Source organism: Brassica oleracea, chromosome C8 (genome assembly GCF_000695525.1).
Source record: "Brassica oleracea var. oleracea cultivar TO1000 chromosome C8, BOL, whole genome shotgun sequence".
Classification (NCBI taxonomy): Eukaryota; Viridiplantae; Streptophyta; class Magnoliopsida; order Brassicales; family Brassicaceae; genus Brassica; species Brassica oleracea.
This window is the reverse complement of record NC_027755.1, coordinates 29,033,182-29,059,829: the sequence shown is the minus strand read 5'-3', so window position 1 is coordinate 29,059,829 and position 26,648 is coordinate 29,033,182. Positions and strand designations below refer to the sequence as shown.

The 26,648-nt window shown below is 37.1% G+C and overlaps 4 protein-coding genes across 5 annotated transcripts; 2 read left to right on the top strand and 2 right to left on the bottom strand.

Moving 5' to 3' along the window:
* Window positions 1-7,637: 7,637 nt before the first annotated feature.
* Window positions 7,638-10,621, top strand: LOC106309682 (probable sucrose-phosphatase 3a). The gene is made up of 8 exons (XM_013746770.1): window positions 7,638-7,787; window positions 7,874-8,176; window positions 8,426-8,527; window positions 8,771-8,965; window positions 9,047-9,337; window positions 9,450-9,636; window positions 10,001-10,047; window positions 10,137-10,621. The coding sequence occupies exons 1-8, from the start codon at window positions 7,728-7,730 to the stop codon at window positions 10,224-10,226; spliced, it is 1,275 nt and encodes a 424-aa protein (XP_013602224.1). The 5' UTR covers window positions 7,638-7,727; the 3' UTR covers window positions 10,227-10,621.
* Window positions 10,622-11,345: 724 nt separating this feature from the next.
* Window positions 11,346-14,366, top strand: LOC106309559 (diphosphomevalonate decarboxylase-like). Its single transcript, XM_013746609.1, has 9 exons — window positions 11,346-11,663; window positions 12,017-12,215; window positions 12,333-12,396; window positions 12,616-12,760; window positions 13,117-13,203; window positions 13,282-13,439; window positions 13,530-13,578; window positions 13,771-13,895; window positions 14,002-14,366. The coding sequence occupies exons 1-9, from the start codon at window positions 11,454-11,456 to the stop codon at window positions 14,222-14,224; spliced, it is 1,260 nt and encodes a 419-aa protein (XP_013602063.1). The 5' UTR covers window positions 11,346-11,453; the 3' UTR covers window positions 14,225-14,366.
* A 277-nt stretch (window positions 14,367-14,643) lies between these two features.
* Window positions 14,644-21,682, bottom strand: LOC106312017 (RNA-binding protein 5). Of its 2 annotated transcripts, XM_013749384.1 has the most exons (17): window positions 21,522-21,682; window positions 21,375-21,447; window positions 20,916-21,043; window positions 20,671-20,711; window positions 19,853-20,540; window positions 19,691-19,762; window positions 19,516-19,608; window positions 19,342-19,421; window positions 19,049-19,184; window positions 18,483-18,567; window positions 18,254-18,345; window positions 18,095-18,163; window positions 17,368-17,547; window positions 16,631-16,805; window positions 15,427-16,257; window positions 15,150-15,328; window positions 14,644-15,054 (listed from the first exon to the last, which is right to left on the bottom strand). In XM_013749384.1, exons 3-17 carry the CDS (start codon window positions 20,961-20,963, stop codon window positions 14,866-14,868), a joined length of 2,958 nt encoding a protein of 985 aa, XP_013604838.1. In that variant the 5' UTR covers window positions 20,964-21,043; window positions 21,375-21,447; window positions 21,522-21,682; the 3' UTR covers window positions 14,644-14,865. The 2 variants fall into 2 exon arrangements, with proteins under 2 accessions (XP_013604838.1, XP_013604839.1); XM_013749385.1 differs by lacking the exon at window positions 21,375-21,447.
* Window positions 21,683-23,213: 1,531 nt separating this feature from the next.
* LOC106312242 (protein SCARECROW) lies at window positions 23,214-25,876 on the bottom strand. The gene is made up of 2 exons (XM_013749685.1): window positions 24,036-25,876; window positions 23,214-23,873 (listed from the first exon to the last, which is right to left on the bottom strand). The coding sequence occupies exons 1-2, from the start codon at window positions 25,475-25,477 to the stop codon at window positions 23,444-23,446; spliced, it is 1,872 nt and encodes a 623-aa protein (XP_013605139.1). The 5' UTR covers window positions 25,478-25,876; the 3' UTR covers window positions 23,214-23,443.
* Between the last annotated feature and the right edge of the window lie 772 nt (window positions 25,877-26,648).

Below are 26,648 nucleotides of genomic sequence, written 5' to 3'. Positions count from 1 at the left end.
TTCCCAGAAGCGTTTGGTTATCTTAAAATATTTGGGAGATGATTATTTGTTTTTTTTGGTTGATTATGATTTGTTCAATTTTTTTTTATATTTGTTCTGATTGTTTTTCTTTCCGAAGCTTTTTTGCTTTGTTTTGTGTTAGTACTGGCGTTGTTCTATTTTCTGGTGATCTGAAGGGAAAACACCCCTCAGACTTTCAAGAAAGAGCACCCCAAAAACAAATTTGTTGCTGTTTGAGTGATTCTTCTCATCTTATAATTATTTTGTACCTTACTCTCTCAATCTGTACAGTTGTACTGCGGTTAAAGTTCTATGGATAATCAGGTTGGAAATGTAGCTGGAGACCAGTGGAAATCCATGCCATATGTTGTGTTTCTAATACGTATGTTTGACAATAATGAAAGGATGTATTTCAAAGAGTGAAACCATGAGTTCCAAGTACGGTTCAGCCATATCTCTGGATATCTACTTTGATTTATCGTTTATATAGATAGATCATTCAAAACAAATCTTATTATGTTAAAGAATTTGTGCTGGATATTCTAATTTTTCAGATCTCTGTATGCAAAGGGATGCAATAAGACAACTGTATCACTGTATGGAGGCTTCTCTCTTTGAGTGGCATTCTGGGATCACATTTATCATATGGTTTTGATGTTTATGTATTTAATTGCTTATGTTATGTGTACACTTGGTCCTTTAAATATTTTTGTGCGTTCATAGGCTTAAGCTTCCACTTCAGTAGGAAAGGCAACACAAATGTGGACTACAAATCTGAAGTTCCATAGAATAATATGTTAACTAGGTATTTTATCAGTATGATGTTCTCTTAACATGTTAACTAGGTATTTTATCAGTATGATGAATATTACTTCATCATCTTTTGAGGACTAAACGTATGATAATCAGTGTAAGAACAACCAAACAATGATAAATGGAAAGAAAAATGTGAGATGTGGTAGACGACACATTATACTAAAAAAAGGAAAATACACAGTAAAAATGCTTTAAGGAACCAAAAAAAACCATAGAATGAAGATATCGTAATTGTATTGCAAACCCAATATTAGGAGACTATACACAAAACCAAGCACAACGCAAACATTAGGACGACCTCGCAAATCTTAAAAATAAGTACATGACTATCTATGACCCAACAAACTTAGTAAACACAACAATCAAACATCATAATAGGGCCACACCGAACAAAGAACTAATTAGGTCCATCGTTCTTCCGTCAAAGAAATAAAGAGTTTTACACTACTAAACTGTTATAAATAAAAATATAAGCACTTATATACCACACAAAAATGCACATATTAATGAAATAACATGTACTTACTTTTTTTTTGTCAACAACATGTACTTACTTTGAAAGTCAAAATATAAAAAATATTGAAAACCAAGTAACATAATAACATTTTTATGAATTTTATATTGTAAGAAAAGTAGGTTTTCTAAAAATAATAAAAAACATTTTTGTAAAAGCCGTAACAAAAATAATAAAGGTCAATAATATTTTCATCGAGAATTTTAGGAATATTTAGTTTTATATTTTAGTTATAAATATATATGATATAAGGATTGATATAAGGATTTATATTTTAATTCTAAATATATATGATATATATTATTTTTTTACTTTTTGGTTTTACATTTTAATTTTCGAAGATAATTAAATATGATTAATATAAAAACTATCTTTTCATACATAAGAAAAATAGAAGTCATCCATATAAATTAAGTATAAAAATTATCAAGCTAACTTCACAGATTTCTTAATATCTAACTCTATAAAACCACACGAGGCATTGACGGATGCTGCATATCCCAACTTCCTCCAGAACTATCAAGATACATAATACCTAAAAGAAAGGGCTGTCCTGACACCTACCAACAATACAATACAAGAGGTGAACGATTATCTCCTCTCCAGGGTCCCATCGCAGGCTAGGGAATATTTAAGTTCTGATACCATTGAGTTGGAAGCTCATCAGATGATGATTGGACCAACCACTACCCGCCTGAGTACCTAAATTCTCTAGAATTTTCGGGACTGCCCAACCACAGATTGTGCTTGAAAGTTGGAGCTCCAATGATGCTGTTGCGTAATCTTAACCAGGATAAAAGTTTATGCAGTGGTACGAGAATGGTGGTCACCCTCCTAGGAAACAGAATTGTTAAAGCTAAAATCATGGCTGGGACAGATATTGGGGAAGAAGTTTTGATCCCTAGGATCCAGCTCATTCCCACCACACCATCCATCCCTTCACTTTCCGTCGATGACAATTCCCGATCAGATTGTGCTACGCCATGACAATCAACAAGAGCCAAGACCAAAGCCTGAAACAAGTTGCTTTATATCTCCCTCATCCTGTTTTTACTCACGGACAGTTGTATGTTGCTATGTCTCGAGTAACAACCCCATCTGGTCTTAAAATATTAGACGAAACTTCCGACATAGACGGTGAAGATGGAGTTACTAATATCGTCTATAAGGAAATCTTCAAGGATGTTCGAACAACTAAGGTTATAACTACACTTTATATAATGCAACTATATCAAACTTATTACTTGAAATCTCTTATTACTTGCAGTGAAAGCAAGCGGCACCCGTACGACTTTGATGTTTCGTCAACAAACATCGTTCCCAAAACTACCATCACTATTATTTTGATACTCTGCACTCTCTTTTCAGTTTTTACATTTCATGCACACACAACTCTTATTTTATAGTTATACAAATCTCGGATTAATGGCAACATAGTTATTAAATTTTCTATGAAATTTACTAAAACCTGTAAAAACCTAACTAATATATAAACTTTAATATAACACAAACTATACCCATTTCAAAATTTGTTAAATTTTACATCTCGCCCGAAGGGCGGGCCGACCCTAGTATATATATATAGATGCGTTCAACATTCAGTTTTGAATCTAATAAAAAAATATAAATCATAATTCTAGAATAGCAATTTTAGTATGGTATCAAAAATATACAAAGTATTCAATTATAAGCGTTTTTCATTTTTTATCTTGCTTTTCTTCACTCGATTTTGATTCATGAGTTGATATTGCTTATGAGTCTTCAAAATTATTTTCCAAACTCCTCTAATATGAATCAACATTGTCATTCTCCATCCCCATTTCATCAATCATTCGAAATTGTTTTCCCAACCTTGCTCTGATACCAACCTGGCGCAGCATAACGTTTAGTTAAACGGTCAATTTTTTGTTCAATAAAGAGATTCGTACAAACTTTTTGAGACCAAACTTATTATATTGATGAACTTAATTGAACCAAAACAAAGTTAAAGCAAAAGCTATGTATTATATTAAAATCAAAAGTGAATAACAAGAAATACTAAGCATCGCTTAAATAGTGATTTCCTAAACACAAACCATTTTTAAAAAGGTCTTTATTATCTAAATTCCTAACTAAGGATAATATAAGAAAAAGGCAAACACCATATAGAAAAGGAAAACCCAAACGTAAAAGAAAATAGTTAAGTTGCCGCCAAAAGAGTCGATGCTCCTGCATCAATAACTATGATAAGTTGATAACCTGTACATTTTCATACTTGAAATTAATCACATATAATGGTACTCAGGGGCGAACCCATGTGTTGACTTGTGGGGTTACTTGACACCGCAAATATGATATAATTTAAGTTTTGTAAACTGTGAACAGTAGATGACGGTAATTTATTTAGTTGAAAAGAGTCTACTTAAAACCCCTGAATCTGGGTTCAAATCCCTTCTATGACATTTTCTTAATTTTGTTGATCCCATATAAATCATTTTCTGGGTTCGCCACTGATGATGCTGACTTTTATCTATAGTGGCGCTCGGTTCGAATGGTTCTAAATCTACATTATAATAGGGCAGTTGCATCACTCCTGATGCGACACGTCAGCGATATGTGGGTCTCACTTTTAAAAAGTGTGAAAAATTGTCAAGTCTGTGCCTCGAGTCTAGGTTATTGAGATCAAAACAACAACATTTATACCACTAAGCTAAATGATTCTTTGTACATTGATGGCTGAAACAAATATATATTTATAAAGGTCGGAAACCTTTGCTTTTTCGGTTTTTCTGTGGGACCCACACTTATTTATTTTATCTAATGATTTAATAAATACTTTATAACTCACGTTTTGAAATGAGATTTGTTAAAAAAAAAGCTCAATAAACCTCTTTGGTATGTAAGCGTTCTCTTCAATGGAAGTTTAGGGCTTTCAATTTTTAATCATCGGTTCATGACTCATCTAAGAAACACAGATTGACTCTTTGAGTTTCATGAATCAGTTTTTCTTCTTAAGTCTCTACATCTCCCCATCTTTAATAAATTCATCATCGGTTATTTTATTTTGTCTGATAAATCATGATTGTGTGGTTTTAATTTTCTTTGGTCATCCTTAGCTTGCACCCTTTGATCTAACTAAGAAGAAGAAGAAGACATTTGTCGTTCAGGATGTCATCGAAGACTCAGCTGAGTCACACGGGAGACATACTATCTGTTGCCTGATTGTTCAAGAAGAGTTTATGTGCTGTGAAACATATTTGTTTCTTTTCATCAGTTGCTTTGTTTAATCTTTTTTCCTGCAAATAATGATGGCTTTGACAGTTCATTCACGGGAACCAAGAAATAAAAGAAGAATAAGCCAGTGAGTGTTTGACATTTTTTGTCTTCCTGAGTTTTTTTTCCATTCTATGTGATAATTCTATCGACATAAATTTGAACCTTACAGAGGGTATATTGCAGAGCATCCTAATGATGAGGAAGAGGTGGAGGGAATTGATCTGCACCAGCAACGTTACCCGTGGGAGGGAAGTGACATGGATTACTTATACGACGAGGTAAGCATATCATTAGATGGTTTGCGGTCCATCTTTGAGAGCCGTCGATTGTAAGTGTCTATCGTTTTGAAGTTGTACGACACTAAGATGTAAAAAATTACTAATCACGATTACCTTACTAGCAGAGTTCTTTTGCACAGCTATTGTCAATGGAATTAACACTGGAAATTGATGGTGCTATATTTCATGTTCCAAATGCTAACGCAAGCTCCAATGTTGATTCTCAGCTTTAACATGCCAAAATCACAATGCAGTTGATGTTGTAAGGTAATTCAGTAGGCACAAATGTTCAACTGAAAAAAATTCTAAACTGTATTTATATATCAAACTTATCATCCGTAACATAATAATATGCTTTTTTGTGCTAAGAACTATTTGTAAATAAATGTCTCGGATGTATATGACTGCTTAGTTTGTTGCTTTTGACAGTGAAATCACTAAGCTTGCAATGTGTCAGGACAACAAAAGCATCTCAGCTGATGGTTAGCTTTACAATTTCGTTGGTTTCTTTTTCCTATTATGTTGGATGGATTATTTTAGCTAACAAATACCGCAACAGAGCGCTAGTAATAACTCTAATAGATTTATATATACATTTAGAATTGGAAGTTTGGTGAGAACAGGAACAAGTACTTCTGTCACGCTATTGGACAGTTATACGCCTTTTCAACAGAATTGATTTTTTATATTTCTCATAATCAGTAAGATTTTAAATGTTTTGTCTACTTTGCATTCATACCGCATTCTCCATCTATCTTCTCGGTGCTACTATATAATGATCAAGTCATTTTCTGCACAAATAGGCAAGTGGGGATGTTACGTTGGGTGCTTGGTTTATTGGGCTTAGCTATACAAAGTCTGTTGTGACTCTAAAACTTTTACCTCATTTAACATTGATTCTGGTTCTTGGGAGAATTGCAGATTGTGAATGAAAGGCACAAGCAGGGAACATATGTGTAGCTGCGTTCGACTCGACATGTAGCGGTATCTGCAGATCCGATGATCCCATTGTGGATGTTAACATGCAATGTGTTGACCTCAAAATCATTATTTGGAAGCTACATTTCGAGGCATTTCCTCAACATATAAGTAGACCATAGACAGAGTTTGATATTTATAATACTCAGTGATCATGGAGTCTGCAAAAAACAATCATTTTGCATATTCTATATGGAACCAAGAGATATGTCATTTGTTTGATGATTGTATTATGATAGCTACTAACATAGGAGATGACTAGAGAAAGAGAAATGAGTATAAAACTCTTATATGGGTAGCTTTTGTAAACACGTTTGGGTTTATTAACAGTTGTGACAAGCAATTATTTTTATAGTAAAGGAAACCCGCTGCAGCGTCAATAACAAATGCGCCTGTTTTTTGGTTATTTGAGATTGAAATAGCTTATGGGTTTTCTAAATCAATATAATTGATTTGACTAAAACTATCTTGGATGACAAAAAGAAGGATTGCAAGTTTAATAAATTCTACTTTAGACTTTAATTTCAACTAAATTATAATCAGTCTTTTATCAATATCATCTTAGTTATAATCGTAAGGATTTATTATAATAAATAAACAGTTTCAACAATATTTAATATGTGATTTTATAAACAAAAGAATATGTAGGATTTTTAGGATTTAAAGAGATTTGAGACAATAGTTAATGAATATGAAAAGAATACGAAGCAGATGATGAAAAATGATTCGAGCAAATTAGTGGCAACACAGAGGTAAGCGAGATAAAAATATCAATCAATAAAGAATGAAAGAAGAATTAGCAGTGTTAAGTTATTACACAAGCCAAAACTAAGACAGATCAAACGACAGAACGTGAAAACAAATGTAAACAAGACAAGAGGAGATAGTGAAGATAAAATGCATTGAAAAACTGAATGGTAGATTGGTAAGCAAGAGACAAAAATAGATTAAAATGTAAAAACTCTGTGTTTTGGCGCGGGGTAACGATCCCTAGTGTTTATAATAAGCTTGGATTTATTGTCGATAAAATTTCAAAAATCATGATGATAAATTGATAATTAACATGTAGATCTAAAAAAATGTTGGCTCATAAAAAATAAAACAAATATAAGTAAAGGCGTTGGTTAGTTTGTTTCTTAAACACTCAAATTATAAGAAACATATAATTAATAGATACACGTGGGTATTACTTTATAATACAAAAAATATTTAGTTTAAATCTTTTTAAAAAAAAATTGAGTACAAAAAAGTTTTTGTTTTAATAAGAGAGATTCAGACTGTAAGAAAAGAACTATATTTTTTTTTCTCTCTTTTTTTTTTGGTAGCCCAAGAAAGAGCTATATCAAATTATCAGTTAGTACTTACGACAAATGTGAATGTGGTATTGCTCTTTTGAAAAAAAAAGTCTTCAAGAACGAACACAAAGTTATTTTCTCATAAGACTTACTGACGGTTATGAGCAAACTCGCAGACATATTCTCATATGCTTAAACATCTACCCATTATAAAAATGTTTTCAATAACATTGCTCACGATGAACATCAACAGACAATGAAGCCTCATGCTCAAACTGATCTCTGCGAGGAATGAATGATAACTTGTCCTCTATTTTCCATATTCTACTAATCTCCATTTCATTCATCTTTGTCTTCACTAATTCCTCTAATGACAACCATTTGGAAACCTAATTATTCTGAATAAAAAATGACAACCGATGCATAAACATGTATACAACCAACTCAATTTTTAATATACCATCAGCAATAGTCTTTGTATATAAACAAAGTCTTCTGACAAGAAAGCTAAGAATACAAGAACGAAAAGTAGAAAAACTGTTCAAGAGAAGAAGCAAAGAAAATCTCGTCTTTGGGGGTTCTGAGAAAACGATGGATAGGCTTGATGGTCCACCACGCCTCTTACTAGTCACTGATCTTGATTGCACTTTGGTAACTTCTTACACTCCTCTCAACCACACTTCTGTCTTATCATTTTTACCTTTTTCAAGATTCGACTAAAAATTCATATTCCTCAGGTTGATCACGATGACCCTGAGAACACCGATCTGCTTAGATTCAACGCGCTGTGGGAAGCTCATTACCGCCATGATTCGCTCCTTGTTTACTGCACCGGAAGGTCTATGCGTTCTTACTTGAGTTTAAGGAACAAGAAGCCACTGTTGACTCCGGACATCGCCATAACCTCTGTCGGTTCTGAGATTGCGCACGGCGGAGAATCTATGGTGTCGGATGATGTCTGGGAGGCTCGTTTGGGTGAAATGTGGAGCAGAGAGATTGTTCTCGAGGAAACTTCTAAGTTCCCTCAACTTGAACCGCAGGTATCTTTCCTGTTTTGTCTTGTCGTGTTTGTGTATTTTATGTCTTGGTTCTTGGCTGCGTTGACTTTGACTTTCTGTTTAAGGTGAATTAAAAAAGTTTTATGGTTGCATCATCTCTTAACATTACAAATGGTTTGGTTTTGATGGCATAGATGAAACTGATTGTGGTTTTGTTTTACTGCTTGAATTGTTATGTTGGATCTGTAGCATTTTAATTGTTCTGAAGCTCTTTTCTTTGGTCTGTTATAGCCAGATAAGAGCCAAGAGCAGCACAAAGTGAGTTTCTTTGTGGGAAGAGAACATGCTTTGGAAATAATGAAGGTTCTTCCAGGGAGATTATTGGAGCGTGGGGTGAGACTCTGTTATGTGTACCCCCTCATTTGAATTTTGATAGCTATTATTTTCATAGTTTATTCCTTTTGATGCTGACAATGGTATAAGTTCCAATGTCCAAGAAAACCTTAGGCGGTGATTAGATGCTTTATAAAGTATTATTGATTAGGTGGACGTCTAGACCTATTTTAAATAATAAATCATTCAAGAAAAATCATTTAGATTAGACCGATTTTTAGAACACTGATGAGTTCTTTATAGGTGGATGTGAAGCTGGTCTATAGCAACGACTATGCTTTCGATGTTTTACCAAAAGGATCTGGCAAAGGAGGTGCGCTGACTTATCTACTTGAAAAGCTGGAGAGTGAAGGGAAGCAGCCTACTAACATACTTGTTTGTGGTGACTCTGGAAACGATGCTGAGCTCTTCAATGTTCCTCAAGCATATGGTGTAATGGTTAGTTTAGTTTCATCACTGTTTGTGAACTTCACCATGGTACTTTGATTGCGTAGTTGTGATGCTGTTTTACTGTTTAAGGTTAGCAATTCGCACAAAGAACTATTGCAATGGCATGAAGAGAATGCAAAGGATAACCCAAAAATAATCCTTGCGTCCGAGAGATGTGGAGCTGGGATGATAGAAGCCTTACAAGGGTTTAATCTGGGACCAAGCGTCTCTCCAAGAGATGGTTTGGATACTGAGAACTTCCACGTGGAAGTTTTGGATCCTGCTAATGAGGTGGTTCAGTTTTATTTGCTTTACGAGAAATGGCGATGTGGAGAGGTGGAGAAGTCTGATAAGTACTTGGAGAACTTGAAATCGCTCTCTGTAAGTTTTTTTCTTCGTTGGAATGCCTAGGAAAAACACTTCTAAAATTTGTTATATTCAAAGATAAAGGAGTGGTACTTACTTTGAAGTTGTGCTTTTGCAATTTTTTCAGAGTCCACTTGGTATGTTTGTTCATCCGTCTGGAGTTGAGAAGCCTATACACGAGTGGATAGATGATTTGGTTAATTTACATGGGGAAGGGAAGGAAGAGAAGTTTCGCATTTGGTTGGATAGAGTTTCGACTTCTCTTATCAGCCCAGAAACATGGATTGTAAAATTTGACAAGCATGAGTTATCTGGTAAGATATCTAGTCTTTTAAGTTACCATTTTCAATTATATCTTCTAAAATATGAGATCATTTCTTTGAGCCAAAGTAAATTTCAAACCTCTAATATTGTTTTCCTTTTCAAATTACCAGTCACTGTTGTCATACTAGATTCATTTTTCTTCCTTTTGTAGTGTTCATTTCTGCTTTATAGACTAGATTCTACTAGTGACTTGTCTGAGATAGGAATTGATCTGAACTCATCTGGATGTGTTGATACAGTTAGATTTCTAGGAAGTAATAGGAATTTGTTTGTTTCCTCATCATAAGGGAATACTACTGAAGTTTGCTTATATGTTTAAGTGTTTTAGTCTTGTTTGTTTTGTGTTGTATTCAGATGGAAAAGTGCGGTCGTGTTCGACAAGAGTCTTGCTAAGTTGTCAGGTAAAAAACCTTGATTTATGTCGTTTAAAGTTTTTTATACTTAATTGATTTGAAAAACTGAAATTGGGGTTTTAAAATGAAAAAAAAAGGAGGAAAAGGAAAAGCTGACGTGGATGCACATCCAACAATCATGGTTAGATGGTTCCTGTTCAGATGATCAAGACAAATGGATATTCTGAAACTGGACTGACATATTAAGCTGATACTTCACCTGTTTGGGACAAGAACTAACCAGAAGAGCACAGTGTCTGTGTGTTGTGTTATGTATTGGCCTTCACTGATACTCTTTTTACATATCTTGAAAAGTAATAAATAAGGGAAGATTGTACCTGAACTGGTCTGTATTTGATCATAATTGGTTTGTCTATGACCTTTTGGGGGCAGGGAGGGTTTTTGGGGTCTCTACAACAAAACCCTACATTTATTTATTTATTTCATGTAATCTGCTAACACTTGATTTGCTTCATTGTTCGTGTGTTGATAGTTGTCTTAATGACACTGATTAAGAAGGGATTTGTGTATGATTTTTGGTTTGCAGGGATTGTTTTGTACCACAACAACAACATTTTGTATAAATGAAAAGTTGAGTTGAGCATTAGTAACGGATATCTGGTTCTAGTCTTCCATTGAAAACGCATTTGGTCCATCACAGCAGGTCATGTACTTGCACGACATCACTACAATGTCAGCTTAAAGAAGACATGAGCATCCAAAGAGAGCCGTGCACGAGGAAAAGAAGCACCATCATATCCCTGGACTTTTATAAGACTGTAGTCACTGGTGCTTGCCTGGTGTACCAAACATTTGGAATGAGATGTTTTCTTCAGTAGTTGTAAGTTCTTAACCAAAGTTGTATAACCCATGTGACTCTTACAACGTTTGAGTTTTCTTTGTTTTGCTAAATAAGTTCACCTCTTTGCCGGAAATCCAAACATTATAAATATTATCCCACCGTGAATTGAACCCAGATGGCGGTAGTTACAGCCGGGTCGCACAAATTGCGGAACAAAAAAAAATCTAAAAAATCTAACTTTCGGGAACGGAGGGAGTATCAAGTATCAACAAATACACATATCATAGTTTTTTTTTTGGTAAAATCATATCACAGTTTCCTTAAAATACCTTGTTCAGTGTCCACTCCTACCTATAACTCTTTTTTTCTTTCTCAAAACTTGATAGGTTAAGTTCTATTTTATTACGAAAAAAGCCTAAAAACTAGTAGTATATATCATATCATAAGGCTAAATAACCAAATTTGTTTGTTTGAATAAAATAATATTTTAATATTTTTTCCGTTGTAAGCATGATGATGACTCCCTTTTGTATAGTTTCGAATTCTCCGTCTCTTGAAAATTCTCTTCCAGATCTCTCTCTCTCTCTCTGGGCAACGACGCAGATCACTTCCTATGGCGGCGGAGAAATGGGTGTACATGGTGACGGCTCAAACCCCGACGAACATCGCTGTGATTAAGTATTGGGGAAAAAGAGACGAGGTCCGTATCCTCCCCGTTAACGACAGCATCAGCGTAACTCTCGATCCCGATCACCTCTGCACCGTCACCACCGTCGCCGTCAGTCCAGCTTTCGATCGTGATCGAATGTGGCTCAATGGCAAGGTATACTTCGCCGAGATTCCATTTTATCGAATTCAAGGATAGATTAGCCAATAGCCACCACATGGAATTGGATTAGAGTTGTGTTATTCAAATGTGTATAATCCGGTTTACTATAAACCGGGGTTTATGTTTCATGTTAGAGAAGAAGAACACTCATGTGAAAAGTCTGTTATTCATCTCGTAACAGAATCAGTTACAACCCCCTTAGGAGAGATAGAATCTGGTATGAAACATAACCAGGTATATTAGACTCGGTTTATATTAAACCGGACTATACACACCACAACGCTAATGGAAATGTACTTAGGAAGGAAGGTCGTTAACTGTTGTTGTTGTTGTTGGTGTTAGTGTAGGAGATCTCTCTTTCAGGGAGTAGGTACCAGAACTGTTTGAGGGAGATTCGAAGCCGTGGTGGTGATGTTGAAGACAAGGAGAAAGGTGTGAAGATTGAGAAGAAAGATTGGGAGAGATTGAATCTTCATATTGCTTCTCATAACAATTTTCCTACTGCTGCTGGCTTAGCTTCCTCAGCTGCTGGATTTGCTTGTCTAGGTATTCTTTTGTGGCCTCTGATGACGATGAAGATATCTAAAAAATTCTCAAACTTGATCATGAGCTTGAACATGGATGGATACTAGTTTAATGTCAAAACTGTTGTTTTTCCTACAGTTTTTTCTCTTGCAAAGTTGATGAATGTGGAGGAAGATCCAAGCCAGCTTTCTGCGATAGCCAGGTACTCCACTTCCTTCCTTACATTTTATGTTCCTCATGGATTGATTTATATACAGGCTTACTATTTTGATCTTTTTTTTTTACAATCATTTTTATTTATGCATCAGTGGTAACGGTACAAAGTTTTCCTCTTTTTTTGTTGAATTACGTGAAATCTGATATTCCTTTAGATAGTAAGTGGTATTGGTATACGTAGTTTAACTTTCATTTTCATGTGTAGGCAAGGTTCAGGGAGTGCTTGCCGTAGTTTATTTGGTGGATTTGTCAAGTGGAAAATGGGGAGCAAGGACGATGGAAGTGACAGCGTTGCAGTTCAACTTGCTGATGAGAAGCATTGGGATGATCTTGTTATCATCATTGCTGTGGTATGGATCTTATAAACCTTTCATCAAGTGTGCCTTTAGCCTCGGTCGTACAGCTATTCCCATTCTCCCATTTTCCATACAATTTCACTTGTCATACGATTTGAAAAGAGTGAGCCTATATGAATAAGTATTTACCAGGAGTAGATACTGAGTGGGTTAATTTGAACTAATGAACATTAGTAGATAATATATTCATACGGGCACACTCTTCTGCATTATTGCATGATTAAGACAAGCTTAAAAATATGATCTGAACTTTGTGACAATCCAGGGCTGCTTATCATTTTTTGCATAGCCTTTGACAGCTTCTTTGTTAAAATGTGTTTATAACTGGTTTAACCTTGTGTTACACTCAGGTGAGTTCACGCCAGAAGGAAACGAGCAGCACCTCTGGAATGCGTGAAAGTGTTGAGACGAGTTTGCTTTTACAGCACAGAGCAAAAGTCCGTTCTCTTCTGGATGTTTGATGGAACTCTGTAATCTGTATCAACTGTTTAACCTCATGTTCTCTTTCTTTGTAGGAAGTTGTGCCAAAACGGATTGTGCAAATGGAGGAAGCTATTAAAAACCGAGATTTTGCATCTTTTACCCAATTGAGCTGCACAGACAGTAATCAGTTTCATGCTGTTTGTCTAGATACATCTCCACCCATATTTTACATGAATGACACCTCCCACAGGTATTTTTCTATTTTGACAGTTATATGCTATTTAGCAAATATCAATCTCCATTTTCCCTTTTAATATCAAGCTGTTAACTCCTTCCCCAGGATAATTAGCTTAGTTGAAAAGTGGAACCGTTCTGAAGGGACTCCACAGGTAAAAAGTCCTACTAAGCTGTTTCTTGCTCGATCTTTTGATCATCTGTTAGTTCCAATATTTGTATTCAAGCATTAGGATATGAGATTAGAACAGACCACCTTTATCTCAAATCTCATTCCCGGAAAAACTCTTTTGTGTTACTCAAGTATATAAAGAACATATAACTCGAGTAACTTAAAATCTGGACAGGTTGCTTACACATTTGACGCTGGCCCAAATGCTGTACTGATTGCTCGCAACAGAAAGGTAGCTGTTCAACTTCTCCAGGGGCTTCTCTACTATTTCCCTCCTAAGTCTGACACTGACATGAAGAGGTAACAGATTTAAACTGTGTGACTCGTCCACTGCGGTTTATACGAGTTTAATAACATACGACTAAAAAGCTGTTTGTAATGGTTTTGGTTTCTTTGATTTTACCAGTTACGTAGTGGGAGACAATTCGATTCTAAAGGAGGCAGGATTAGATGGAGAAAACAGTGTAGAGAATCTGCAACCTCCACCTGAAATTAAAGACAACATCGGAACACAGGATCAAAAAGGAGAAGTCAGTTATTTTATCTGCACTAGACCTGGAAGGGGTCCCGTCGTGCTTCCCGACCAAACTCAAGCTCTTCTCGATCCGGAAACTGGTCTTCCCAAGTGAGCATTGTCTCTGCTTCCATCCTTTTAACTGCAAGTTTAAGAAGCATATATTTGTGGCAGAAGCTTTGTTGTTAATTGTTATCTACTGCTAGCTTTCTTAATACCAATAAAAAATTTATAAAAAATTCATTGTTATTGTTTTACCGGATTACATTTTCTACTAAACTGCAACATAATTACTAAACAATATGTTAATGAAGTAGAGATGCTTGGGGAATAGCAACTTATGATCAAATAAAATTGTAAGTAGAGATGCTTGGGATGGCAGTGGCTAGCTTCTTTGGAGTAATACAAACTTGTAATCAAATAAATTTGTAAGTATAGGTTTAAAATAGTTGATATCTATATATAGAGAGAGAGAGAGTCGGTAAAACATAGATCGGTTCAATCTCACGTATTGACCAAATATGACAACGGAAATCACGGTGGATTAAACTTTTCTTGTGAGAAGTTCATCCAGTAATAGGCAGTAGCCCCAACTAAACCACCACAACAATCGTTCCGACAACCGTTTTAAACACTTTAGTTCAATAGTGACAAGAGAGCAAAACTAAAATCACTTTTCAGTTTAAACACAACCAGCAACGCACAAAAACTCCAACTCCAGTTTACACACACAAAGCCTCTCACAAGTCTCAACAGTCAATTATTGTCAGACATTTCACGAAACCTCGCAAGAGCTTTCTTATGGAGAACAGTTCTGTAGGTATCACCAGGCTGAGCCTCAAACTCAGGATCAAGTTTCTTCTGTTGACTCCCAAGTCCTGCTCTCCTATCAACGCCTTGCGCTTGCACTGGTTCTTTCATTCCACTCCCGTCTCTCCCTAAACCCTGCACTTAACCAAACAAACAAACCATCACCACTCTTTTCTTCTTCTAACATCACCCTATAACGTTAGATTAATGATTTTTTTTCAAAATTTTACCGATCCTTCTTGCCAACCCATGTTCCTCAACATTCTGTTTCCCACGTTACTTTCGTCTATTGCTTTCTCTTCTGTGATTACATCGTAATCACTGACTTCGGTCGTGGTAGTTCCACGTACGCCCACACCAGGAGGAAAGGGTGTTGGATCTGATGCACCTTTTCTCATAATATCTTCACCTTCATTCAAACACCATTTTTCACATTATGTTATTATAATATAACTCCTCATTACCAGTTTTTATATATGTGAAAAGAGAGAAGTCAATGACGCTTACTTGAATCCATAAGATCATTTTCAATCGGAGCTGATGAACCGTATAAGTTTCTTCTTTCCGCAGCACGGTCCCTGTATGATGTCTGAGGCTGTTCTCTGTGAGTAGGCGCTGCGGTCGGCTTTTCAGAGAACCTTCTTCTCCCACTCCCATAAGCCGAAACCGGAACAGAAGGGGAAGGAGCAGAAGGCAAAACCGGAGGCACTTGTACATTAGCTGAGGAAGAAGCTCCTCCGAAAGAACCTCTCATCACCCCCATCAAAGGTGCTCCTGCTTTACTGCTACTCGAGCTTTCTGTAATGGGAGTTGTTGAGGGTGTAGCAACTCCATGACTGGAGGTAGATCTCTCCTTTGCAATCACTGTATCAGATGTCAGCTTGCCCTTGGCTTGTACACTGGAGAAAGACGACCTTGCTTCAGCCAGAACGGTAGGTGGTGGATTTTCACCACCAATTGAGGGACGTTGTGTTTGTGTTTCACTGGTCCGCTGCTTCCACATTGTTAAAACATTACTCATTTTTTTCTTGCTAGCCAGTATGCTACTCTTTGATGCAAGTTTTATTTCCTTCACTCTTTCTTTTTCTCTCTTTTCCGATGCAATTGCTGCTGCTGCCGCCGCTTGAACCGCATCTGGTAAGGAGATAGCCTTTTCTACGGTGGGGGTAGCAGCTGCAGAGATAATAACCTTTTGTTGACTGGACTTTTCCGTCTTGGCAGACTCTGGTTGTTTTTCAGTTGATTTACTATCATTGTTCTGATCAGGACAAGGAACATATTGTTGCGTTTGAGGGTCATACGAGTACCAAATCCCACTATTGCTGTCGTAATAAAGACCTGCATATTTAGAAGCATATGATTAATATTAGTATACGACCCTCTTATTAGACCACACACAAACCAAGTCTAGATGACTATTGATTACCAAAAACCAGTAATAGCTCTCTATCAGATGCGAATTTTCAAGGCACATAGATAAGAAGGCCTAACTCAGCAATATTAAAAGTCTACTTAGTGACATAAATTGTGTATCTCCAAGTTACTGTTTTAATGCATTCAGAATCTCAGAGCTACAGGATATCCTGTAAACTTGTGTTACACAATAGCCAAATAGCAGTACTCTGTTATTTCAGGTGAATACTAATTTGCAAGGAAACTATCTTGCAAAAGAATACACTTAACAGATAGAGAGATATAAGCAAATGAAAACCTGAATTTCCATCGTAGTAATATCCAGAAGCAGCATCATAGTAATAACCAGATGATTCATCCCACACGTAGCCAGATTGTGGAGCAGAAGCCATTTCCCCAATGCTCTGGGTCTGCCCTCCAGTTTGTTTCTCATCATGATTATATTCCTTTGGAGCCCATCCCGCACCGTCATACTAATAACGAAAATGAGGAAAACCGTTCACAGAGAGCACAAGAATTAAATGAAACTCAGCCCCATTAGAAATATATTTACGTCCAAACAATGTATTAACATTCAGATAGAACTTTTGTTTCCTTTGGTTAATAAAACATGATTGCATCTTCTAGTAACTTGATTGACAAACTCCAGTGAAAACTACAAGGACGAAATACCTAAGGATGTTTCAGCACACTGGCACAAGCTAAGAATAATTATGTCAATATACAGAACTGACTTTCTACGTTCAAAATCTATGACCAACGAACTATAAGTACCACAATAAGAATCTCTAGAGACGTATAAGCTAACTGACACACATAAACAAGAGAGGCGTATGGAAGAGCAGTGTACCCAACGTTAGTGATGAACCATTTATCATTCAACAATTGTATGGCTCAACGTGTGACACACATAAACTAGTATGGCTTTGTTTCATTACATAACCATTATGTTAGAGGATCAAATTTCACTAAGGCTCAATGAGTGACCAACAAATACAAACGAGGGAACCTGGTATGAAAACAATCTGTAAGTACCTGTTGAGAAAATGCTGCTGCTTCAATTGCGGCAGCAGCGAGGTTGCTGGCGTGAGATGATGCTGGCATACCAGTTCCAGAACCATGAACGCTCTTTGCATATGCGACTCTCAGGATTTTACCATTCTTGTCAAGAATTGTACCGTTTGTTGCTTCAAGTGCCTTGGTAGCATCCTCAACCTACACGAATATAATCATTTTTTTTGTTTCAAGTTCATAGGTAAATTAAAAACTAGTCAAATACCTACATAAACGGGAGAAAACGGATATTTGAATATATGAAAGCAGTTATGCTTCAAAATCTGGTCACCTTTATGATATTAAACTGGGGCGAGAATTTGCGACCACAAAAATAATCTACTACAATAATCTATTACTTAAGTGGTTGTAGATTATAAAAAAAAGAACGACAAAAGAAAACTATAGAGTGTGCCTATCTCCAAACATTGCAAAGACTACCCACAGAACTAGCAGATTATGATTACTATAGAGTCTTCCTGACACAGACGAGAAAAAAAAATCTCTTCAAACTCGCAAACAAAAACAGGTGCTACTAATCTAGACTGGGTTGCTATATCCTATACCACCTAATAATTCAATGATCAAAAGGTACACTTGCAATTGACTTCATCAGGAAGTGGAAAGGAAAGAAGAAGAAGATAGAATTTGAGGAGTACAACACCGGAGCTAGTAAATGCAACAACCAATTTAGCTTTTGAGACCTTACCGAAAAGAAATGCACAAATGCAAATCCTCGTGAAACATGCGTGAATTTGTCTCTGACAAGACGAAGATCCTACAAAACAATAAAAAGAGAAACACCAGGTCAACTGACGTAAAAGTGCATATCTTATTCAACATGAATCCGAAAGTGTTTTTTGTCTACCTTGATAGGAGCATGTTTGGAAAACTCATACCGAATCATTTCCTCGTCAGCATCTTCATCCAACCCGCGTACAACTAAGACATGAGTTGGACCTGAAAAGGAAATTAAGAGCATTGTCTCTTAGGCATAAGTGGCATGTACACAAATGCAACAACTATAGCCTTCAACACTTTCGACTGTTTTCTGACCCAACAAGGAAAACATCTTAACGAAAATGTTGATCACAAACCTGATTCAGAACTTCGTCTTCCCGCTGTTGAGTTGGATAACCCTACTTCAGCTGAAGGAGAATCATCGGTCTTTGGTTCATTACACTGCGTAAAAAGAAAGAGATCATAGAGATTTACATAATGCCAATAAATCGTGTCTGCCATATTATAACAGCACCTCAGATTTTTTAGTGTTGTAACAATAATCAAGACACAGACTGTTGCACGACAAATACGGGATACAGAATACAATTTACCACCACAACAATGAAATTTTTTTGAGTTCAAACAAGTAGAACGAAAGATGCAACAGAATCCATTAGCAAATACCAGTTCAAGGAGTTGGTTTGTTATATACGTTATCTTTTTACTTTGATGTATGAAAGCTTTATTTACTGTTAACCAAACTAAATGCAAACAAACGTATTATCAGCAGAGGTGCATATGAACGTGTCTACGTAAAGTAACGTGTTCAAATATAATTATTACTGACATATGTATGTAACTTCATCTCCAGTTTCACATGGGTTTATACTCTAGCACTCACTATGAAATATACATAACTTTATCCAAACAATGCACCAACCTGAAAGCAAGAGGTTCGCCGTGCAAAATTGATACAGCCACAGATTGTACATATCCAATCTGAAGGAACTATATTGCCACCATAACCGCGCCTAGAAGCATTTTCCTGCCTACGGGGCACACCAGCCCTCGGTGTGCTGCTCAACACACCGCAATTCAGTCAAAGAATGCTATACAACTAACTGAAGTATGATATTAAAAGATCAAGGAACTTTTGTTTGAATATTAAGAACCAATGGCCCGCCACAAATTTCAGACATAAATCGAAATCAAAGTCAAATAACAATAACAGACCTGTAACGAAAAATCAGCTTCCTTCCATCCACAATTATACCATCATGCTCAACTCTGTTCATCATGGTGCGTGCGGCATCCTGCACAGAGAAATATACATAATTGCATTCACTGGGTTAAATAGAACACAAGAAAGGGCCACAAGGAACTAACAAGTAAGTTTAAAGTAATTACCACCGTGGGGAAATCAATAAATGCAAATCCACGAGAAATTCCAGAATTTTGCTCCCGAATCACACGGACATGATGCAGAGGACCCCATTCAGCCTAGTCAAGAATAAGGGAACAATGAACTCATGCAAGAACAATTGTTCAACCCTAAGGATATACGAATTCGTAAAATGAATACCAGAAGCTGGTACAGATCTTCTTCTGTTGATTTCGTTGAGAGACCCTTCACAACAACAGTGGCGGATGGGGTCTAGCAAAAACCATAAAATTTTAGGAAAGGATTTTTAAAATGTCTTTGCAACAAAATAACGTAAACCAGGGATGGGAGGATAATATATACAGCAGAAAAATGATCCTGGTCATGTCTATCTTCATATTCTCTTCGCCTCTCACTTCCATGCCAGTGATCTCCCTCGTAGCTGTCCTCCCGGTAACTTCGCCCATGGCTCCGACCTCTAGGAGATCTTGATCTTGATCTAGAGAACCCATCACGTCCAGCAGATCCAGAGCGAGATTTCTCATATCTCCTCTGTGGACTCACATCTCTTTCACGGCTGAAAGATCTATTGTCCCCTTCTCTATCACGTGAACCCCACTCTCTATCACGTGAGTTCCGTTCTCTATCCTGCGAGTCCCCACTCTTCCTATTGCCATCTCTCACACTGCCCCTTTCATAATCGGAATCATAACTCCGGCGAGCATAATCATAATCTTTTCCACGGCTATCATCTCTGTTATGATGGTAGTTTCTAGATCTACTGGAAGAGTAGTCATCACGGCCATCATATCGTGAAGACCTTTCGTGTCCTTGATCACGGTAGTATCCATTACGACTCCCAACTTCAGCGTCATGATAAAAATCAGCATCATAGTTTGTATCGGTGGAAGGCTTTTCTTGCCTACGAAGTTCACGAGGATAAGTTTCCTCAGAGTTTCGCCTTCTAGACTGAGGCAAAGGACCCATATCATGTCCAGGTGGATGATTGTAGACATCATCCCGATATCCCCTATCATATGATACGCCAAACCTGTAAGAAAAAATTTAGAATAAAATGCAGGCAAACCAAGTATAATAGACGAAATGCAAACTAGTGAACATTAATACGAGTGGTTGATCCACCCATGAGAAGTAAAAACTAGATCAAATATAGCACTCACCGGCCGTTAGGATCATGCTCAGGACCATAACCCTCCGGAGCCTGTGAATTGAAGAGAATAAGCAATGTCAGCAACAAACATCATGACTGATACAACGTTAGCCAAATCCAATCCACATCCTCAATTTCCACTGTCTCTCTCAGTCCTCGGATGAGGGGCCCGTAAAATTGACAAACACAACATCCCTATAAAAATTCTCGTTTATCATCCCATATATGTAGTAAGGTTGAGAAAACCACAATTACACTGGTATTATCCCAATCTTGCTGCCGACCAAATCGACCAGGATCCATTTCCAGCCAAATGCACTACGCGAAAAACCTTTGATGGTGGGAGGGAAGAATATGTTTCAAAACTTATTCAAAGCCCTTTCCTGAAACACACGCATCAAACAAACATGTATCCATCCGTTGATGCCGTATATAATAAAAATAAAAAAGCCCCAAAACAAAATAACAAATCTAGAGGATTCTTATCCACGAACCTAAGATTCACAAGGACGTCAGAAACATGCATATCTCTATATACACTCTCGCTAAGCAGAAAAAAATGAATTGGCTATGAAGTAGTAGTAACAAAGGCGCTATAAGAATGCATACAACAACACAGATTATTTGGTATACAAACAAATTTAATAGGTCCGAAAAAAAACTGAAGAAAATCGTCTGATAACAGAAATCAATTAGGTGAAAGTAAGAGCATACCACGCTCAAGTCGTGCCCACGATGAACTGAAAGCAGCAGGACGACGCCGTGAATGGGAGATAAACGATGAGGTCTGCTAACAGCGAAGAAAGACTTGGAATCAGAAATTTATAGCGAACCGAGAACCAGAGAAGAGAGAAGACAAGCCTGAGAAATCAGAAACGCAGCGACGAGAGAACCTCGAGGTCGTCAATCAAAAAGCAATCGATCAATTCGAGCTCAGGACTTGGAAAATTAAACTTGAAAATCAGATTAGGTTTCGTCGTTGTTGAAGACGAGATGAAATTGGCGAAGTGTTTTATTTTTATTTTTATGCGAATCTCTTTTGAGTCAATTAAAAATAAATGTTATTTATATCGGTAATTAACACAAAGATGTTATCTGGCCCGATTACGCCTCCGGGTGCGGTTAGTTCGGTTTAGTCGGGTCGGCTACTTCGGTTTTCTTGTATTTTGATTTTTGGGAAGCGAAAAAGCTGTCGAACCGATAACCATATGCCGATCGGTTTAGTCCGGTTGGGTTTAAAACTGTGGGCCTCTATATAAAAAGCATGGATCTGATATGAGAAAAATACTCTGTAAATGGTTTATGGTCTTGCAAATCTTGCTTCTTTTTTTCTTTTTGTAAACTCAAATCTTGCTTGTTCTTGTCGTGAAATCACTATTTCTTCGATGCAATTAAATTTTAAAAATTTCTACGACATATGACTAATGAGTAATGACTATGATTGGTTGTAAGATCATGTGAATAACATTTGATCGGAGATTGGAGTTACAAGGACATGTAAACGAACCTGATCTATTTCAACAACATAAAGTTAGACTTGTTGTATCCATTGTACATGTGTGTAGGAATGGCATTCGGGGTCCCAATCGGGGTTCGGTTTTATCCATTCGGTTTTCGGTTTTTCAGGTTTATCAAAATCAGCTATATTCGGATTATATGAAAGTTCGATTCGAAACTGGTTCGGATTCTATCGGGTTCGGGTCAGGTTAGTAAATCTTCAAAGAACTGGTATAACCCATTGTACTTTCGGGTTCGGGTTCGGGTCCCAATCGGTTCTTCGGTTTAAAAATACATGATTAATATCTACTTTTGTAACCAAAACATAAGTGAAATCAGTTCTTCAGATTTAAAGTACATGATTTTACCTATTTTAATAGCCTAAACATAAGTAAAATCGATTCAAAAATAAGAAAGGTAAACATAGTTATTGATAGAAAGAAAACCAAATAAATGAAAGTATAAAACAAAAACTAAGTTCTCATGAAATGAGAAACATTATTCAATGAAAACAAAACCAAAATCTAAAAATTCTAAGCTTCAACCGCCACCTTCAACCATTAACCTTCATATAATAGATAATTATTTTAGAAGTTCAATAATATTTTAAAATATTTTGGATACATATTAGGAATTAAGATCATGTTTGGTAGAAGTTCTTTGTATGATTTTAAATATTTCGGGTTCTATCGGATATCCATTTAGGTTCGGATTCGGTTCGGATAATATCCATAACTCAAAATACCATAAAACAAAATCCATTCGGTATTTATGTCGGGTTCGGATCGGTTCAGATTCATTTTTATCGGATCAGATTCGGTTCGGATTTTCGGATTCGGTTTTTTTGCCCAACCCTACATGTGTGTGTGCGCGCTTTATGTTACATGGATATGCAAGTGAAATTTTGGCTTTATGGTCTTAAATCTTTCTATAAAAGTTTACATAAACACAAGCTTTTAAATGTAAGAAATTTTTACTAAATTGCATATAATTTCCAAAAACTCAGAACCGCTAGTGACTGACGTAAAACTGATTTGAATTAGCCCAATAACCAAAAAGTGTGGATCCCAATTTAGCATAGTACTCTAAACTGTTTGCATGCTTACAACAGAAAGTTCGACTTCTTGTATGTGCTTTCTGTCACTACCAACTTCCCCTGATATTCCACCAAGTGAAACAACTTAAGAATCCTCTCTTCTCATTACATAAACAAAAAGTGGTAAGACTCTATTTATGGGCATTGTTTGTGTGAATCAAAAGAGAGAAAACTAAAAAAAAAGAAAAATCTAAGAACAAGGAGTCCAAGCTGAAGCAGTGAGTAACGAGAGATCTTTCCATCCAAGCTTAAGTGTACCATTATCATCAACCAAAGTATAACCATCCGATGGAAACATCCCCAGCAAAAGCGTAGCTTGCGTAGCTGCATTCCCAGCCAAAGATATCCCTTTGAATCCACATTGCTGCATCTTCTCCCTCCAGCTCTCAAACTTCACTTCACCGCTCCTCGACGGTCCACCAACAGCCAATACGTTCCTTATCTCTTTAGACAGTAGCTGCTGCTCCACCACATGTCTCTCCTCGCTCTCTTCTCCGTAGCTTGCACCTAAGGAATCAAATAGCGCCGAGTAGTAATGTATTGCTTCCACAAATCTTCCTAAGAAAGAACCAGCATGGCTCAAGTCTTGTTCCACTACTGTCACCACCTTAGGTGCTAATCTGTTCAAATAACAATCATTAACCTTCAGTAAACATAAACACTTTTATAGTTATAGAATGATAAAATCGTATAAGCGCTTAAAAAATCGATCTCGTATAAAACACCTTAACTAAGGCATAGCAATATCTTGAACACTGAAAGGTACTATAGTATTTGTATACCTTTGGAGTAACCATAGAGTGTGTGTATCAGAGCCAGTAACATCATAAAGAGAATGCTGAAGCCAATGAACAGCAACAGCTTCTCTCTTCCTCACATTGAGTCTCTCCGCATCCAAGTTCCCAACTTTCTCAGCCAAAGGGCAGAACTCAAAAGGCAAGCCAAGCTTATCCGCGAAATCCGAAAGACGTTTCCCAGTAGCCTGAAGAGCTTCCATAGAAGTACCAAGACCCGTGAGACGCACGTGAGGAGGCCCACCAGGTCTAGAAGCAAGTATATGAAACAAACCAGGCCACTGAAGCCCCTGCATGATGTCCAAATCGATGATGTGGACACAATCTTCCTTCTCAAACGCTTCTTGAATCGCTTGGTTAGCCGTGAAGTGCGAGAACTTCACCAGAGGGCTTATCCCGTTGAACACCTGGAAGGCAGAGACCATCTTCAAGCTGTGCGTCTGCGGCATCCACCGCGAAGGCAACGCCGCGTAGATGCCGAGGCAGGAGTTGAGCAGGCGGGCGGACATGGCTTCGGAGAAGTAAGCGGCGACTCGCTGCGCGGACGTTCCGTAGGGAGTGGAGAGCTGAGAGATCTCGAGGAGGAGCTTGTTGGCTTCTTCGAGGTTATCGGCGGAGACAGCTTCGGCGCATTGGAGGAGGAGAGTGAGGAGATGCAAACCTTCTTCGTCTTGCTTCTGACGCTTGATCTCTTCTTTTCTCTCTCTCAACGCCTCCGCCGTGGTCGTGGTCGTGGTGGTGGTGGTGGTCACGGTCTCCGGCGGCGGTGGAGAGTTCTCCCTTTCTTGCTGCTGAACCGGAGGAGGAGGAGGTGTAGGAGGCTTAGGCTGTTGTTGTTGTTGCTGTTGCTGATGGTAGAGAGGCTCAAAAGGCTGAGGAGGAGGAGGAGGGTCGGAGGAGGAGGGAGGAGGATCAAGAAGCATGAGAGAGCGGAGTCTGTACTCGAGGAGAGCGCCGAGGTTAGGGTTGCAAGGGAAGATGATGTCTCTAACGTTTTGGATGAGCTGAGGGATGGAGACTGAAGCAGAGGAGTTGATTAAGTCTCTGATAATGGCGTCGACCCAGACAGTAGGCGAAGAAGAAGAAGAGTCTTGTTGCTCCATTGGCTGTACGGACATAGCTGTCCGGTTGTTGTTGTCGGAAGGAAAAACCGGTAGACCGGAGAAACCGCAGACAGAGACAGGTGGTGTCGGGTGGGTTGTCGAGTCCACCGCCGCCGCCGTGACGATGTAGTTGGAGTCAGGGAGGTGAGAGGCACGGTGGGGAGGAGGAGGACGTTGGTTGTTGTTTAAGGAAGAAGATGAAGACATCTCCGAAGCTAATCTCTTTCTCACCATAGCTGAAGCAGGAGGAGGAGGAGGAGGAGGAACAGTACGGTTGCTGCTGCTGTTGTTGTCGGAAGAAGTTGTTTTACCGCTTGATTCCGCCATAGAGGTTGTCGTGAGATTGCATGGTTATAAATAGAGTCTTATCTTCTTCACGATCTTCGAGTGCTTAATTTGGAAGGGAGTGTGTTGGGAGAAGGATGATTCTTGTAGAAAAGGTGAGAGCTTTGGAGAGCCTGGCCGTATGTAACTCGTCTTCCTCCTTTTCGAATTATTGTGAATGTCGCTTCGTTGGTTTTAATGACTCTCTCTAACCTCTATTCGTATTAACTCTTTCTCTCTCTCTCACTCTATTAATTAAATTTTTGGTTTTAAAATAGTATAAATGGGGGAAGAGATTAGGTGGGAGATCGGAGATGTTCGTCGTTGCGTGTTTAACGTCTTCTTTTTGCCGATCCATCTTTTGTTTCTTCCTCCACCACTCTCTCCCTATCTCAAAGACGTAACAAGAAGATAACATTTACATCGGTATAATTGAACCGGTAGGAGTATATAATATTCTTTCCTGATAATCGACAAAATGACTATTAATTATTTTTGATTTTTGTGTTGATTTTTAGTGTTTGACCCAACGGGGTCGAACATTCAAAATCAAACTAACAATCACACGACAATCAAATTTTCCAACTACATAACCATCCCCTGCACTATATTTATGAAGCGATTTATCCACGTATCGTCACTACAATCATTCTCGCTGAAAAAAAGATGACATGACACTTGAAATAGAAAACATGGTTTTAGAAAATAGTGAAATGACATCATATTAAATGTGAGAAGTAAAATTTCCTTATAAAAATTTAAATTTTTTTGCATGGATTTTAAATATGGTAATAAAGATAACTCATATATCATCATTAATGTCAATTTTTCATATAAATATTTATTTATGGTAAACTATTAAATATATTAATAATTCATATATCACAATTAAAATAATAATATATATGTATATATGTATCTCACATTAATAAAAATAAACTAAATAAAGTAACACTAATCCAAAAAAAAATTGATAGTTAAATATTAAACATTATTTAAATTTATCTGTTCATCTTCATCATTTAAATTAAAAAAAAAATCTCAGTTTAACTAAAACAAACAAAGTCTCAAATTTATTAGAATTTATATTTATATGTAAATATATATATATATATATATTTAAAATAAATAATCATTAAACACAATAATATAATTAAAAAATAAATAANNNATA

What these genes read in the sequence shown, in the direction of transcription:
- LOC106312017 (XM_013749384.1), bottom strand. Translation starts at nt 20,963, where the DNA reads ATGGATCCTGGTCGATTTGGTCGGCAGCAAGATTGGGATAATACCAGT. An exon ending in AAGCTGATTTTTCGTTACAG is followed by an intron (nt 19,185 to 19,341) that starts GTCTGTTATTGT and finishes TGTGTTGAGCAG; the next exon opens with CACACCGAGGGCTGGTGTGC. An exon ending in TTACTACGATGGAAATTCAG is followed by an intron (nt 16,258 to 16,630) that starts GTTTTCATTTGC and finishes CTAAATATGCAG; the next exon opens with GTCTTTATTACGACAGCAAT.
- LOC106309559 (XM_013746609.1), top strand. Translation starts at nt 11,454, where the DNA reads ATGGCGGCGGAGAAATGGGTGTACATGGTGACGGCTCAAACCCCGACG. An exon ending in GAATGTGGCTCAATGGCAAG is followed by an intron (nt 11,664 to 12,016) that starts GTATACTTCGCC and finishes GTGTTAGTGTAG; the next exon opens with GAGATCTCTCTTTCAGGGAG. An exon ending in TTGTTATCATCATTGCTGTG is followed by an intron (nt 12,761 to 13,116) that starts GTATGGATCTTA and finishes TGTTACACTCAG; the next exon opens with GTGAGTTCACGCCAGAAGGA.
- LOC106309682 (XM_013746770.1), top strand. Translation starts at nt 7,728, where the DNA reads ATGGATAGGCTTGATGGTCCACCACGCCTCTTACTAGTCACTGATCTT. An exon ending in TCCCTCAACTTGAACCGCAG is followed by an intron (nt 8,177 to 8,425) that starts GTATCTTTCCTG and finishes GGTCTGTTATAG; the next exon opens with CCAGATAAGAGCCAAGAGCA. An exon ending in GGAGATTATTGGAGCGTGGG is followed by an intron (nt 8,528 to 8,770) that starts GTGAGACTCTGT and finishes AGTTCTTTATAG; the next exon opens with GTGGATGTGAAGCTGGTCTA.
- LOC106312242 (XM_013749685.1), bottom strand. Translation starts at nt 25,477, where the DNA reads ATGGCGGAATCAAGCGGTAAAACAACTTCTTCCGACAACAACAGCAGC. An exon ending in ACTCTATGGTTACTCCAAAG is followed by an intron (nt 23,874 to 24,035) that starts GTATACAAATAC and finishes TTATTTGAACAG; the next exon opens with ATTAGCACCTAAGGTGGTGA.